The sequence below is a fragment of the Myxine glutinosa genome, chromosome 1, assembly GCF_964187855.1.
Source record: "Myxine glutinosa chromosome 1, kmMyxGlut1.1, whole genome shotgun sequence".
Lineage (NCBI taxonomy): Eukaryota > Metazoa > Chordata > Myxini > Myxiniformes > Myxinidae > Myxine > Myxine glutinosa.
This window is the reverse complement of record NC_136261.1, coordinates 348,035,307-348,053,081: the sequence shown is the minus strand read 5'-3', so window position 1 is coordinate 348,053,081 and position 17,775 is coordinate 348,035,307. Positions and strand designations below refer to the sequence as shown.

The window sequence follows — 17,775 nt, the reverse complement described above, 5'->3', positions numbered from 1 at the left end:
TGTGAAAAAGATTTTTTAATCGTTCGCTAACGTCAATGTACAAAAGTGTTTTCAAAACGTACTAAAAAAAAACAACAAATTTAACAAACATTAAGAACAATAGATAAAGTACCAATAATGAAGAAGCGTTAACCGGTACCGATGAGCGGAGCATCGTTCGTTTCCCTTTTAATGCTACACGGACGTCTCGTTCCACCAGAGACCTCTCTGCTTCACTCCTGGGGCTCGAACCCCAGCGCCATGCTCCGTGACTCCCTCGTGCTCCCCGCCACTAATTATCCCCTCACCGCCATCACCGCCCGCAACTCCGCCACTGGCTAGGTTCACCCCATGTGACCACCGGGAACGCCGAAATTCCGTTATTGGCCGCAGTGAACTTTGGCAACCGTTGCCATTGGCATCGCCTTCGGCGTGAATATCATCATCTCGATTGGCATCGTGGTTGCCATGGAAGCTATTTGTAGGGCCAGGGCCGTCACAGTTGCTGTTGAAACCGGTGCCAGGGGTAACTCGGTTTCGTTGCAAACTGGTACGGACGTCGCGGTTCCCGTCGGAGCGACGACGGCCGTCATGATTGCGACGGTCACTGCAACCGACGAGACCGCTGTTGTAGATAACGCTCCTGTGGTGACCACCCTCTTCACTGCTACTGTTGCTGTGACGTGGACGGCGTGGTGGGCGTGGTCGCAGGCGTACAACGCGGTTGCCATGACAACTTTCCATCAAACCTGTTGAGAGAGATGAAGTTCAGTGCAAGGCAAAAAATATATTTTGCCAAGAGTCGAATCTGTGAATAAATCCTCACATTTTATGCTTTTGGATCAAAAACATTTACCTCCACTTAAAAAAGGGAAATTGCACTCAAACCTCAAAAACATAAATTAACTTATGTTAGTGTATGAGTCTTTCTATGTGTGTGCGTGTGTCTTTGCGTGTCTTTCTATGTGTGTGCATGTGTCTTTATATGTGTGTGTCTTTATATGTGTGTGTGTGTCTTTATATGTGTGTGCGTGTCTTTATATGTGTGTGCGTGTGTTTCTTTATATGTGTGTGCGTGTGTTTCTTTATATGTGTGTGCGTGTGTCTTTATATGTGTGTGCGTGTGTCTTTATATGTGTGTGCGTGTGTCTTTATATGTGTGTGCGTGTGTTTCTTTATATGTGTGTGCGTGTGTCTTTATATGTGTGTGCGTGTGTCTTTATATGTGTGTGCGTGTGTCTTTATATGGGTGTGCGTGTGTCTTTATATGTGTGTGCGTGTGTCTTTATATGTGTCTTTATATGTGTGTGCGTGTGTCTTTATATGTGTGTGCGTGTGTCTTTGCATGTCTTTCTATGTGTGTGCATGTGTCTTTATATGTGTGTGTGTCTTTATATGTGTGTGTGTGTGTCTTTATATGTGTGTGCGTGTCTTTATATACGTGTGCGTGTGTCTTTATATGTGTGTGCGTGTGTCTTTATATGTGTGTGCGTGTCTTTATATGTGTGTGCGTGTGTCGCACACATACATAACAAATGTCATGAAACATTTACATTTTGTAGTCCATTGTATAATTTAAATAAACATAAATGCAAATTTCGCATGTTGAAAAAGTAAGTACACCCCAACATTTATCACTACTTCAAATACCTAAAATTACAGACTTGGCATTTAATATGGAATATTTTTTTTAGTCAGGTTCACTATGTCAATAAATTATATTTCGTTCAAAATCATGGTAGATTAGCAAACCTACACATTTTTGGAAAGGTTATAGCATAAGGAAACTAAAAATCAATGTTTACATTTGGAGAGATACCTGTATGGCGGCCATTTTGGATTTTCAAAATGGCCACTGTAAAATACATATTTTGTTCTATTTCTGCCTCTAATTACCCTAAAAACTTTTAAAAATATACTAAACCTATATTTTCAGGGACAAGGAATCCAATGAAAGTATCAAATTACTGCTATGGGGAATGGTAAGAAACGAATCAAAGGTTTTGAATTGCAAAATACTGTCTTTATATTCGCGATAAGTTGCATAATCAAATACATGTTATCATTTTGTACAGGCAGTTAAAAAAAAACAAAAAAAAACCACCTTTAGAGGCCATTTTTCCCCGCAAAGCAGGGGTTGGCCTTTTTCGGGAACCGTGGTTGTTGTTGTTTTTCGGTCCCCTATTTGAAGCAATGTTTTACGGCCGGATGCCCTTCCTGACGCCAACCCTTTTTGCCGCCTTTAACGACAAACAGGGAATTACCAGTGAGCTGGTACTCAATTAGCCGACCTCGGAAGGATGACAGGCTGAGTCAACCCCCCTGGCGTTAATTCAGCGATCGACCGGGATTCGAACCCAGGATCCTTGGATCCTAAGCCGGCACCCTAGCCGCTAGCCCAACACCAGGGATTAATAACATCAAAATGTGTCACAATAATTCATATCACCAAACATACACAGGCAGTCAGCAAAATCATATATACACATGCAGTCAGTATAACTTCACATCTACACAGGCAGTCAATGACAAAATATACACAGGCAGTCAATGGCATCAAACATACACGATTACAGAATATGCCATTTAGAGTTCGTCATCACTGTCCTGTGTGTCGTACCCGACAATATAGTCCGCATCGTTTTCACAGTCCGTTCCACACAAGCAAAGGTCGGTCAAATTGATTGGCAAATCGAATTGGTCGAATGGTCGATCGAATCGAATTCGATGAATCGAATCGAATCGATCGAATTGGTCGATCGAAGCGATTGGTCGAATGGTCGAATTTGTCGAATGGAATTGGTCGATTGGTCCGAATCGAATTGGTCGGAATTGGCAAATGTAAACATTGATTTTCAGATTTTCCATGTAAAAACGTTTCCAAAAATGTATAGGTTTGCTAATCTACCATGATTTTGAACGAAAAAACATAGTGAACCTGACTATTTTGTGGGGGTGAACTTACTTTTCAAGATGACTTAGAACCAAAAGTTCATTGGAATTATGTTGAAATTATTCTAGATTTTGTTAATGTGACCTTTAAAAGAAACAAAAACCACATTTGACATTTCGAAGCAAATAAATTGATCCTTGAAAGTGACGTCAACTGATATCGAACTCAATTCACGGACAGTACTGTGTTAAACTTCTGTACGTTTTCCAGAAGTATCTCTTTATTTTGCACATTAGCCAAAAAATTTTTCAACAAGAACAAAAGCTAAATTATGACTGGGATTACGGACAGTAAAATTACAGTTCAGTACTTTGTGTAACACCAAAGAGCATTCAGGAGAGCACGTACACGTCGAGGCATGCTGTTCACGAGATTTGCCAAGGTTTGGACAGGAATCGCTTGCCATGCAGTGACAATAGTCTGCTGCAATTCACGCACAGATGTAGGCTGCTGGTCCAAGTTGTCGATTTGACACCTTAATTCTGCCCACAAGTTCTCTATCGGATTCATATCCGGGGACATGGCAGGCCACTCCATATGCTCTACACCACGGTCAGCAAGAAAGTGTTGGATCATGCGAGCACGATGAGGCCGTGCATTGTCATCTTGGAAGACAAAGTTTCCTCGAAAGGCTGCACGAGCAAATGGAAGCAATGTTTCTTCCAGAATGACCCTGTACTTGAACTGGTTCAGGTTTCCATTCAGAACAACCAGGTCAGTTTTGCCCCCTGCATGAAAAGCAGCCCAAACGGTCACCCCACCACCTCCAGCTTGGACTCTTGGCACTATACAATCTTCGTTGTGGGCTTCATGCACTTGTCTGCGCACTCGGACGCGGCCATCTTGACAATAGACCAGAAATCTAGACTCGTCACTGAAGGTCACATGATTCCAGTGTCCTGGTTGCCATTGACGGTGCTCTCTGGCCCATTGCAATCGGCGCTGGCTGTGTTGTCTGGTCAGGCGTGGCTTTCTCAGGGGATGCCTGGCACGATAGCCTGCTTGAACCAGTCGTTTGGTTCACTAGCCTTCTGGATACAGGCACATTTGTCAGTTGCTGCCACTCAGCCCTAAGCCGATTAGCTGACTTGGTACGGCCATTGTGGACTAACCGGTGCAGCTGGCGATCATCTCTCCTTGTGGTTCTGCGTGGACGTCCTGGCCTCGGTATTGGAGTAGGGACACCCCTCTGAGCATTTCGTTTCAGGATCTTTGACACCTGACCTTGAGTGATGCCAGACTGCTGAGCAATAGCACGCTGTTTCATGCCAGAATTTCGTAAAGCCACCAATCCATGACAAACAGCATTGCAAGTTGACGGACAATCTCCAGAGGAAGCGGCAATAACTTTTGTAGACGTGCAGCAGTTGTTTTCCACTAATACAGAACGCAACAACCCTTATATACCCGATTGTGAAGCCAATCGTCAAATGTACCTGTCCTTACATTTTGTCACGCCACCTGCGATATAATCCTGTTATTGACTTCTTGCTGCGAAAGACAATCAGTGACATGGTTCTTTCAACAAAGACATCACCAAAGGGTAAAATAAACTCACCAGATTGATATACTGAGTTCAGAAAGTAAACCCAAGTCAAGGAAAAAAATATTCCATATTAAATGCCAAGTCTGTAGAATCAGGTGCACCAGCTCAGGTGCAAATGATTAGAACAGTGGTTCTTAACTTTTTTAAGGGGCCCAACCCTAACGAAACTCATCGAACACTTGCGGAACCCCTCAAATTTGACCAAAAAATTAAGAAGAATTGCATCATAATGCGTTTTCTGTTCTTCTTTTCGGGAGGCGATCTGGGAAATGCGTGGATTTGTTTTGGCAAGGGCCACCCTCAAATCATTTTCGCATGCAAGCCTGCTCCTTTTCTTTCTTTTAATGTCCACCAGTTTCGAAAACGCATGCTCGCAGAGATACGTTGTAACGAACGGCGTGAGGATCTCAAGAGCAATTTTGGCGATGTGAGGATACCCCTCCATTTGGCGGCACCAAAACATTGAGAGCGTTGTTGTGCCGAAGAGTTGTTGTTGAGTCTGGCTCTGCTGAAGTTCGATGAGGTCGTCGAGGTATTGGTCGTTGATATCTGCCGTTGCAACGTCAAAAGTAAATGGCTGCCGCACCCATGCTGGGTATTGCTCTTGGTCGGGGGAAGTAGCCATCAAATGACTTTCCCAGCTCATCCAAGTGCGTGGCAATCGCTTGCTTCAGCTCCCCAGTACAGCAGTGCCTCCAACTTCAGACTCATCTTCGATCCCACTCACGCACTCGTCCAGTAGCGAAAAGTTCACGAAGTTGTCGTTCTCTGTTCGCCTCCTCCACAACGGTAACTTCTTTCAGAAAGCGCTCAGCTTTTCTTCAGATTCGATGACATTCACTCCACCGCCCTGCATCTGGCAATTGAGATGATTGAGTGCGTCGAAGATGTCAGCCAAGTACGCCATGGCGAGGATGAACTCTGACTCTTGGAAGTGCGTTGCATGGCAATGCTGGTGTTCTCGCAAAAACAGTGCTAATTCTACACGTAGGGCAAAAACACGGCTCACTACCTTCCCTCGTGATAACCATCGAACGTTAGAGTGGTAGAGGAGGACTTCGAATTCAGAGCCGATTTCATTGCACAGCTCTTTGAAGATGCGATGATTCAGAGCACGGCTTCGCACGTAATTCACAGTTTCAACGACGATTTTCAGAACATTGGCCAGTTTTGGAGGCAGGGTTTTTGATGCCAGCGCGTGTCTGTGCAGGACGCAGTGCGTGACGATGATGTGTGGTGCATCGGCCTTCACCAGCACTCCAAAACCGGAGTTGCATCCCAGCCTGGCTGGAGCTCCGTCCGAGCAAACTGCAGACACCATGTTCCACGAGAGGCTGTTGCTTCTGAATAAGTCATCCACAAGCTTCTTCATGTCAGCTGCCTTCGTCGTTGTTGTGAGAGGCTTGCAGAACAGAAAGTCTTCCTTTGTCTCGTCTCCTTTGACATAACGCACAAATAAGATGAGCCGGCTAAAATTCAAAACGTCGGTGGTCTCGTCGAGTTGAAGGCTGAATTTCGTCGGGCTCGTGACTAAATCTGCAACTACCTGGGCGAGGATGTCGTCGTTCATGTCGTCGATTCTTCATCTGATGGTGTCATTTGAGAGTGGAACGAGAGACAACTTGTTTTCAGCAGCTTTTCCCAGCATGATGTTGGCCATCTTCAATGCGGCCGGTTTGATGAGTGTCTCGCCAACGGTGTGCGGTTTGCCCTGCTTTGCGATCAGGTACGCAACTTCATAAGACACGGTGAGGATCGGTTTGTTGGAACGAAGCCGAGAGTGGGCAAGATAGCACTTGCATCGAATCGGACTGTCTTCAATTTGAATTCATCCAGCATTGCGTCTTTGTACTGCCCCTCGCCGTGCAGTTTTTTGAAGCGTTCCCGTAGTTTTTCTGGTGCTCGGCTGGAGTTGCTCAACTCGACATTGCAAAGCATGCATTGAGGACGCTGACTTCCGTCCCGTTCCGTCAAACACGTGAACCCGTACCGCACGTAATCCTCCGACCACTTCCTCTTTTTGCTCGACATACTGCAAAAAAAAAGAAAAAAAAGCAACAAACTGATCTTAATTGAGTTCGGGCAAATAATTATATGAAAAAAATTAAAAAAGGAACATGCTTAAATATAATCAGTACCCCTCTGAAAACTGAGAAATTTTAACGAAGAAAACATAACTTATAGTTACGATGACGGGATTTATTATCTACTCAACTCGATGTCACCTCAAATCCCATTATAATATTACATAGAAAACTGCGAATTGTTAGTTTCGAATTGCGACCAAAGGAGTTATATCACATCCACCTAATTTTCTGAGTAATTCAATCATATTTTATAATCACCATCCACTTTTGACTTTAATATAACTCTGAACCCGCCCTGCATATCCACAAACATTTCCAACTTACTTTTCAATTAATCAGTAACTCCAAAGTAAGGCGCAACCAATGACGCACGGCACACGGCAAGCTAATCGAGGCTATTCACTGCAATTTCCAAACACCTGCAAAGTCCAAAATCCAGTAAGTAAGTAAGCAAGTAAGCACCATCAAGAGAATAATTAGCAAGTTGCACATTGATTCAACTTACTACAGTCAGTGTGAAACAACTTATCTTAAACACAGACCAGAGAAACCATGAATGCGATGGGAATACAATTACAAATAACATTTCCATTCGTTCGTAACATACATAGCAAAATAATAATAATATTAATAACAAGCGTAATTACACACAGATTCAAAATTGATACAAAAAAAAAAAAAAAAAAAATTGCAATGCGTTTCAGAGGACCTCCGCCGAACCCCTGAGACTGGCTCACTGAACCCCTGGGGTTCGGTCGAACCCAGGTTAAGAACCACGGGATTAGAACATCGTTAGAGAGGATCTTGGAGGAACCTGTCTAATTTAAACCTCAGACATTTAGTTTGGTTTGCTATTTGTTGTTGAAGTGTGCGGCGTCACCATGCCTAGATCAAAAGAGCTCTCTGAGGCCTTCAGAAAGAACGTTATAGATGCCTACGAGTCTGGGAAGGGATTTAAAAAGATCTCCAAACAATTTGAAATCAATCATTCGACTGTCTGGAAGATCATCTACAAGTGGAGAAGATTCCAAACAACTGCCAACTTGTTCAGGCCAGGCCGCCCCAGCAAGTTCAGCCCGAGAGCAGACCGCAAGATGCTGAAAAAGTCTCGAAGAACCCCAGAATGTCATCACGGGACCTACAGGTATCTCTTGCCACTGTTGATGCCAAAGTGCACGAGTCTACCATTAGAAAGAGGTTGCACAAATTTGATCTACATGGGAGGTGTGCCAGGAAGAAACCTTTGCTGTCCAGAAAGAACATCAGTGCAAGAATAAATTTTGCCAATGAACACCTCGTTTCACCTCGCATGCACAGCTCGTTTCAAATCCCTCCACAACATCTCGATGGGATTTCGATCCGGGCTTTGACTTGGCCATTCCAGAACCCTCCATTTCTTTCTTTTCAGCCATTCCTTGGTCGATTTACTGGTATGTTTAGGGTCATTGTCATGTTGCAAGGTCCACCTTCGGTTGAGCTTCAACTTTCCGACAGATGGCCTCACATTATCCTCAAGCACCCTCTGGTACAATGAAGAATTCATAGTGGATCTATGATGGTGAGCTGCCCAGGCTCTGATGCAGCAAAGCTGCCCCAAACCATAATATTTCCACCACCATGCTTTACAGTTGGTATCAGGTTCTTGTGGTCAAATGCTGTCTTTGGTTTTCGCCAAACATGTCTTCTGGTACTGTGGCCAAATAGCTCTACCTTTGACTCATCTGTCCAGAGCACATTGTTCCAGAAGTGCTGGTCTTTGCCTTGGTGTTCATTGGCAAACTTTAGTCTTGCCCTGATGTTCTTTCTGGACAGCAAAGGTTTCCTCCTGGCACACCTCCCATGTAGATCAATTTTGTGTAGCCTCTTTCTAATGGTAGACTCGTGCACTTTGACATCAACAGTGGCAAGAGCTACCTGTATGTCCCGTGATGACATTCTGGGGTTCTTAGAGACTTCTTTCAGCATCTTGCGGTCTGCTCTCGGGCTGAACTTGCTGGGGCGGCCTGGCCTGAACAAGTTGGCAGTTGTTTGGAATCTTCTCCACTTGTAGATGATCTTCCGGACAGTCGAATAATTGATTTCAAATTGTTTGGAGATCTTTTTAAATCCCTTCCCAGACTCGTAGGCATCGATAACCTGCTTTCTGAAGGCCTCAGAGAGCTCTTTTGATCTAGGCATGGTGACGCCGCACACTTCAACAACAAAGAGCAAACCAAACTAAATGTCTGAGGTTTAAATAAGACAGGTTCGTCCAAGATCCTCTCTAACGATGTTCTAATCATTTGCACCTGAGCTGGTGCACCTGATTCTAATTTTAGGTATTTGAAGTAGTGATAAATGTAGGGGTGTACTTACTTTTTCCACATGCGAAATTTGCATTTATGTTTATTTAAATTATACAATGGACTACAAAATGTAAATGTTTCATGATATTTGTTATATTATATCACCTTTATCTATCAATATTGTTGAAATGAAGATCAAATAGCTACATGTTGAAATATGTTGAAAAAGTCAAAACTTTACATGGGGTGTACTTACTTTTTCACGTGACTGTATATATATATATATATATACAGACTTGGCATTTAATATGGAATATTTTTTTTGTGGGGGTGAACTTACTTTTCAAGATGACTTAGAACCAAAAGTTCATTGGAATTATGTTGAAATTATTCTAGATTGTGTTAATGTGACCTTTAAAAGAAACAAAAAACACATTTGACATTTCGAAGCAAATAAATTGATCCTTGAAAGTGATGTAAACTGATATCAAACTCAATTCACGGACAGTACTGTGTTAAACTTCTGTACGTTTTCCAGAAGTATCTCTTTATTTTGCACATTAGCCAAAAAAAAATTCACCAAAAACAAAAGTTAAATTACGACTGGGATTACGGACAGTAAAATTACAGTTCAGTACTTCGTGTAACCCCCACAAGCATTCAGGAGAGCACGTACACGTTGAGGCATGCTGTTCACGAGATTTGCCAAGATTTGGACAGGAATCGCTTGCCATGCAGTGACAATAGTCTACTGCAATTCACGCACCGAGGTAGGCTGCTGGTCCAAGTTGTCGATTTGACGCGTTAATTCTGCCCACAAGTTCTCTATCGGATTCATATCCGGGGACATGGCAGGCCACTCCATATGCTCTACACCACGGTCAGCAAGAAAGTGTTGGATCATGCGAGCACGATGAGGCCGTGCATTGTCATCTTGGAAGACAAAGTTTCCTCGAAAGGCTGCATGAGCAAATGGAAGCAATGTTTCTTCCAGAATGACCCTGTACTTGAACTGGTTCAGGTTTCCATTCAGAACAACCAGGTCAGTTTTGCCCCCTGCATGAAAAGCAGCCCAAACGGTCACCCCACCACCTCCAGCTTGGACTCTTGGCACTGTACAATCTTCGTTGTGGGCTTCATGCACTTGTCTGCGCACTCGGACGCGGCCATCTTGACGATAGACCAGAAATCTAGACTCGTCACTGAAGGTCACGTGGATCCAGTGTCCTGGCTGCCATTGACGGTGCTCTCTGGCCCACTGCAATCGGCGCTGGCGGTGTTGTCTGGTCAGGCGTGGCTTTCTCAGGGGACGCCTGGCACGATAGCCTGCTTGAACCAGTCGTTGATTGACTAGTCTTCTGGATACAGGCACATTTGTCAGTTGCTGCCACTCAGCCCTAAGCCGATTAGCTGACTTGGTACGGCTATTGCAGACTAACCGGTGCAGCTGGCGATCATCTCTCCTTGTGGTTCTGCGTGGATGTCCTGGCCTCGGTATTGGAGTAGGGACACCCCTCTGAGCATTTCGTTTCAGGATCTTTGACACCTGACCTTGAGCGATGCCATACTGCCGAGCAATAGCACGCTGTTTCATGCCAGAATTTCGTAAAGCCACCACTCCATGACAAACAGCATTGTCAAGTTGACGGACCATTTCCAGAGGAAGCGGCAATAACTTTTGTAGACGTGCAGCAGTTGTTTTCCACTAATACAGAACGCAACAACCCTTATATACCCGATTGTGAAGCCAATCGTCAAATGTACCTGTCCGTACATTTTGTCACGCCACCTGTGATATAATCCTGTTATTGACTTCTTGCTGCGAAAGACAATCAGTGACATGGTTCTTTCAACAAAGACATCACCGAAGGGTAAAATAACTCACCAGATTGATATACTGAGTTCAGAAAGTAAACCCAAGTGAAGAAAAAAAAAATCCATATTAAATGCCAAGTCTGTATATGTAAGTAAGTAAGTGGTGAAGCTCCTTGATTTTTCCCTTCCTGGAATTTGGCCTTTTTATAGATGCGGAGCAGTTGGCCTTCTACTGGGTGACAGTTCCGTTTTGGATTGTACTTGTAGTTGTGGCACCCGGTTTCGTCTCCAGCAACGACACATTTAAAGAAGGCCTCGGCTTCCGACAAAAAACCGAAAATGCCGTCGTCATGCAGAAATCCGGTTCAGTTTCCATTCCTATGTGAGGACGTGTGACACTCATTTTGCCATCACCGTTATTTTCTCGAGAGTGACTAACAACGCAATGCACCATTACCATTGACTGGGGGTACTGAGGACTCTATTGCGAGTTATATAAAAATGTGGTACAGCACCCGAGAAGCAAGAGTCGCTTCATAACAGCACAATTGTCCCTAAATCATCCGTTGGAAGGCCTCCCTGGACATGGTCCGTCGTGCAAATCCATCCTTTTCCTCCCACAAAATACAACACACATCACTGGAATGTTCACTTGTGCAGACAAGTGCTTGGAAGAACGCCAAAAGTTTGTTGGCGGATTTCATGTGCATTTTGCTTCTGCATCACCGTGACTTTACAAAGGGCTTGGCTGTATCTGCTTTCTGCCACATTTTCGGTACTTGACGTGCTCATTTGAATTGTTGAAAGAAAACAAAGAGTGCATGTGCGAGACGTGATAATTACCAGACGTATCAATAAATAATGAGAGAGGAAACAAAACAGGTACTGCCAAAGCAGTTTATTGGCAAGGGTTGTACTGGGTGGTTTGCCCTTTCCTTCCCAGCGTTGTTAGTTTGTGCTTTATCTTTTTAAACGCTGAGCGTCGAGTAAAGAAGCCAAAGCCGCACGTACCGGTTTTAAAATAAACTCTTTGGTATGATTCAGCAGGGGGTTTAAACCACCGACCTCCCAGACTTCTCTTCGCTGTATTGCCTGCAGTACAATCCCATGGAGATGTAGGGGGCATAGCTCTGCCAAGCTCATGCCTAATAGGTGCAGCCGATGAGACTATTTACCTAGAAGAGCCTTTTTTAAATTTTCATTATTCCTGGCTGCCCCCAGAACTGTTTTGTGTACCACCTACAGGTTAATGTGTAGCAGGTATTTCATGGTGGTCAGGATATGGCTGGTGTGGAACTTGCTTCCTGGTACCCACCACAGTAATGAGATTTGATCTCGACATGTGTGTATGTGTGTGTGTGTGTATATATACTACTGTGTTCAAAAAGTATCCAACCTTTATTTTTCGTGCGTAAAAAAAAGAAGCTAGGGAGGCGTTGATTGGTGCACGTATGTAGGCGATCCTAATGCACACGTGTGAATTTTTTCACACCTGCAGAAGCTGTCATTCGACGGCAGACCACCGATGAGTGAGGACATGTAAGTGAGCGCCGTCGGATTTTCGTTTTTGACAAAATGACGGAAAAACTTGAACAACGCTACTGCATCAAATTTTTTGTAAAGCTTGGCGATTCCCAAGTGGAAACGATCCGCAAGATTCAACACCGTTCATTCCATTATGAAGGAGGATTTGGGCTTCAGGAGAATCTCAGCGAAGTTCGTACCAAAGCTGCTAACGATTGAGCAGAAGCAACTCCGTTTGGAGATCGCACAGGACATGCTGGAGACTGTGAACAGCGATCCCAGCTTCCTCAACACAGTGATCACTGGCGATGAGTCCTGGGTTTATGGGTACGACCCAGAAACCAAGTTGCAGTTTTGATGCAAGTTTGATGAAACACAAAATTTGATGCAGTAGCGTTGTTCAAGTTTTTCCGTCATTTTGTCAAAAACTAAAATCCGACGGCGCTCACTTACATTTCCTCACTCATCGGCCGTCTGCCGTCGAATGACAGCTTCTGCAGGTGTGAAAAAATTCACGCGTGTGCATTAGGATCGCCTACATACGTGCACCAATCAACGCCTCCCTAGCTTCTTTTTTTTTTACGCACGAAAAATAACGCTCGGATACTTTTTGAACACACTACGTATGTATGTGTGTGTATGTATGTGTATATGTATGTGTGTGTATATATATGTATGTATGTCTGCATATACAGCAATACCCCGGCCTACGTCATTAATTGGTTCCATAAGTCGTGACGTAACTCGATTTTTGACGTAAACCGGGCGTAATGCCTTAAAAATGCCTTAAAATGAAGACAAACACCGTAAAACTAGAGTAAATAACTCGCGAAAGTATATAACTATCGCTAAACCTTAAAGAACACTAAAAACACATTTTAGTCATATTTTTTAATGAGTAATGAACACAATTAATAAATGAATTTGTAAAGAATAATAAATAAAATTAATAAAATTATGTTATTCACCTTAAACTTGGCGTCTCTTCTGAACACAAAAAACACATTTTAGCCATATTTTTTTAAAGAGTAATGAACACTATATGCGGGGCTTCTTCGGCGACTTATCAAAACTAGTAGAGGCCTTGCATTTCTCGACATTAAGTAGGAACTGATCCAAAGTCCCTTGAATTGTGCGCTTCTTCTTCTCAGTTAAGATGGTCCTATACGGGAGAAAAAGGTCACTGGTGCCATTCATCATTTTTGTGAAACGCTCGGCGTTTGGGTCTTGTGCCTCAAATATTGCAAGACACTTGGAGAGGTGATAAAAACCTTTCTGCATTTCGGCTACGGTGAATTTCCTTGGCTCTGGTTCTGGAAGCTCATCCTCTTTGCGGTGCTCTTCCTTCAATGCCATTAAGTCCTCATTATTTAAAGGCTGCTTGTCTGCCTCGATCAAACCGTCGAAATCCTCCTCCTCCAACTCCATCTCCAGGTCAGTGCTGAGGGAAACCAAGTTTTTAGACACAGCCTTGACTGGCGCATCAAACCCCGTGAAATCATTAACAAGGTGGGGGCACAAACGCTTCCACACTCCATTCATCACCGACTGCGTAACCTCCAACCATGCAGCATTGATGTTAAGCACTGCCTGGTGGATGTTATAGTTTTTCCAAAACTGCTGGATGTTCATGTCTTCCTCCTCCGATGTTGCATCGACAGCCTGACGAAGAGTGCGGCAGAGATAGTAGCGCTTAAAAAGCGCAATCACACCCTGGTCCATAGGCTGGATGAGCGATGTGGTGTTGGGTGGCAAGTACACCACCTTCACATTGGGGTCGAAATCACCGAGGTTAGTGGGATGGCCGGTTGCTATCGCGCGTACATAATGACGTTCGTAGTATCTAGAGCCAGGTAGGAGTGACGTAAAGTCGCACATAATGACGTTAGCTGAACTGAAATTTACTCTAGAAGAGTGGCGTAAAGTCGGATTTGACGTAGGTCGAAATGGTGTAAAACGGGGTATTGCTGTATATATATATATATATATATATATATATATATATATATATATATATATATATATATATATATATATATATATATATATATATATATATGTATTGTCCTGTGATTCCCCTCGATGAAGACTGGGAAATCACGGAGAGCAAATCGAGCGTTAATGGAGGTGGTGTTCAATAGCGGATTTTATATCTACACGTGAGAGGAAGAAAGCAGAAGAAACTGGAAGCTTTTACCTGTCGCGATCCAGCCGGGCAGTCTTCAAACCTGTGGAAATTAACTCAAACCGAGGCGGATTTAAAATGTACAAAAAATAACTGGTTTATTTAACGGAACCCGAGAACAAGGAAAACGCGACGCTCAAATAAATGTCCTAAATTGGGATCCCTCACACCAAACTTATAACACACACGAGGGGAAAATTTAAATGAAAGTAAAAGCGTTGTGTGTGTGTGTGTGTGTGTGTGTGTGTGTGTGTGTGTGTGTGTGTGTGGGCTTAGCTCAACCACTCGGGGTCTCATCGGCTCGTCCGGTGCGTTGGCGGGTACCGCCCCGTCGTTGGCGGGAAGTAGGCCACAGTCCGCCTCGATCGCGCGCTTCCAAGCCTCACCGGACGTCTCTCTCGCCCCTACCTCGTCACGCTCCAGCGGCATGCCGCCCTTGTCGCCCGTCGCTCGCACGGAGTACCCAGCTCTTCGTCCGCGTTCTTCCTCCTCACGTCCAAACGAACAGGGGAACGAGGAGACTATGCCGGCACACAACCGCTTGCTCTGAGGTCCAGAACGTCAAGCAGGCACAAGAGCGAGAAGTCCGAAGCAAGAGAGGGTTCAACGCAAGAGGGAAAATGTCGGTCTCCCTCCACTTTTTATCAATCCCTCATGACGTCCTCCACCTCTCTCCACCAATGCCTGCCGGCCAACATCACAGGCTCAGTTCTCCACCAATGGCTGTCACTTCTCTCTTATGCCATCGGTCGGTGGCCAATCAGTGCGTCGCTTCCTTCCACCAATCAGCAAGTCGCTTCTTGCTCCGCTCCTGGCCAATCACAAGTCCTTCCTTTCTCTGGCCTTTGGTTGGTCGACTCCTGCCCAAAAGCGAGTCCTTCTGGGCGTGGCCCCCGGCCTGCCTGCATGTCTGCCAAGTCGGGGTTGTCTGCCCAAGTGCGTCATCTGGGTTCAGGTTAGGTTTTATTATTATTTGCTATGTGTGTACTCATGTGCGATTCCTGCTCTACGTGTCCAGTGCATTGCCATACGGGACGAAGGATAAATCACAAGGTCTCACGAACAGGGGAATTAGCATAATCCCTACGATAATTAGCACAAGGCCATCCTCGTATGACCACAAATATACAAGCTTAATCCGACATTTGGGCTAAACAGGTCCCTGACCTATGTACATCGAAGTAGTTCTTTCTACCCACGATCATCGGAGCACCCACCTCCCTATACAGATCTGCCTGAATCTATATATCAATTCCCCCAAAATTCATAACAGCATGTATATGTAAATATAATCGACATGTGCTCAGGTTTCTCGGTGTAATATAAGCAAACAGACGGAAAGATAATTACACGTTGACAGAATTGACTGATTAGTTTGTGGTTATACATATTTTTTTAAACTTCTGGTAGGTGTGTGAACCAACGGCTCTGAGCCTATACACCACCAGCATGAACAACTAAAATGCACACAACTCGAAATTGCGTGAATATCGATATTTTTTGCCGTCCAGATACACTTCGGACCAAAGAGATCTTAAACAAGTACAGATACATTCAAAGTACACCGCCCCCATGCCAAATAATTAAATATCCTACAGCGCGGCATTGCCGGGGTGCCTCTGGCGCCCAGCAATACTGCAGTGCAGCTCATGGAGGCTGCATTGGAAGGGAGAGGTGTACACTAATTGATTGATTAATTGTGTAATTAAAATCAATAAAAGATTATCACAAAATATTTTCTTATTCAATTGGCTAATAGCATAACTAAATCCAGGTTCTTCATCCGAAGATGTATCTTTTAGAAATTTTATTAAATAAGTCATTAATAAAAAATCTAATAATTAATTGATTAATGAATAAATAATTAATCAATTAATCAATAAATAATTAATCGATTAAATTATTAATCAATAAATCAAAAATATCCTTGATAGCCACATCACTTGGTCACTCGTGTCCAAATATTAGCTTCCGAGCTCAAAAGGTGCCTGAGATATTGGCCAAATGAGAAAGAAAATAAATAAATGATTAATAATGAAAATAAAAAATAATCATAAAAAAATAAAATTATTAATCAATTCGGTCAGAGAACACATAAACCACCACCATTTCATCAGAATCTGTAACTGTAAAAAAAAAAAAAATTTAGTCATTAATCAAATAATTAATCGATTAATTCATTAATTAATAAATCAAAAATAGCTTTTGCAGCCAAATCACCTGGTCATTGGCATGTCCAAATATCAGCTTCCTAACTCAAAAGGTGCCTGAGTTAATGGTCAGAAGAGAAAGGAAATTTGATTTATTAAATAAGTACGTAATTAATCGCTAATAATTAAATAACTCCTCAATTAATTGATTATTCAAAAAACAAAAAATACCGTTTTTGACAAAGGACTTGCTCACTATTGTGCCGAAATTTCAGCTTCCGAGCTCAAAGGATGGCTGAGATATCGCCCGGACAAGCAAACAAACAAACAAACAACCAGAGTGAAAACTGAGTACTCCCTTTCAGCGTGCGTCACTGCCGAGCCCCCTTCGGTGCCCGGCAATGACGATTTGCAATGCCTGGAGATGGCATAGGAAAGGTGCGGTGTACAATGAGGTATCATCCAGCATTATATGTGCTGTCATTACGACATTTACCCCATTCAGACACAATTGTGTAACTTGAATTGATATATCGATAGATAGCTAGAATATAGATTGATCATCCCTTTATTTTGGCGGTTTATTGGTGAGACCGGTGCCTCGATCATTCCTGGGGAATTAAAAACCCGGCTTGCGTACATGAAGCAAAAAAAATGCCTACCGCTTACGTGTATTTTCAGGGTGGGCCATTTATCTATTCCCGATTTTGAACCCCTGTAATTTTGTTGCTGAGAAATGAAATCGAACAAAATATTTTAGGGGATGGAAATGTGAGGAGGCATAGATCCGGGGAAGGGTATAAAACAATGTATAGAGTGTTGAAAGTTGCCAAGAGCACAATGAGCTCCATTATTACAAAATGGAAAGAATATGGAATTACCCAGGCTCTTACGAGAGCTGGCTGGGCTGTCCGACCAAACTGAGCAACCAGGCAAGGACCCTAGTCAGGGAAGTGACCAAGAACACAATGACCACTCTGACTGAACGACAGAGATGGGAGATGGGAGAAACTGATGGAGGTCAACAGTCTCTGCAGCACTTCACAAATTGAGGCTTTATGGGAGAATGGCCAGATGGAAGCCACTCCAGAGAAAAAGGCACACGACTTGAATGCAAAGCGCTACGTCTGGTGAAAAACAAGCAGAGCTCATCACCCACCTAACACCATCCCTCCCATGAAACATGGTGGTGATAGCATCATTCTATGGGGATTCTTTTCAGCAGCAGGGCTTGGGAGACTTGTAAGGATA

The 17,775-nt window shown here is 43.6% G+C and overlaps 1 protein-coding gene across 4 annotated transcripts in view; it reads right to left on the bottom strand.

Annotated features, from left to right (window-relative positions):
• The window catches only part of LOC137413119 (adhesion G protein-coupled receptor A2), an 88,950-nt gene continuing 71,175 nt past the window's right edge, over nt 1-17,775 (bottom strand). For all 4 annotated transcript variants that reach the window (XM_068098512.2, XM_068098519.2, XM_078769892.1 and 1 more), the window contains one exon: nt 1-728. In XM_068098512.2, coding sequence (XP_067954613.2) covers nt 175-728 — 554 coding nt within the window. In that variant the 3' untranslated portion in view covers nt 1-174. The remainder of the gene's footprint in view (nt 729-17,775) is intronic.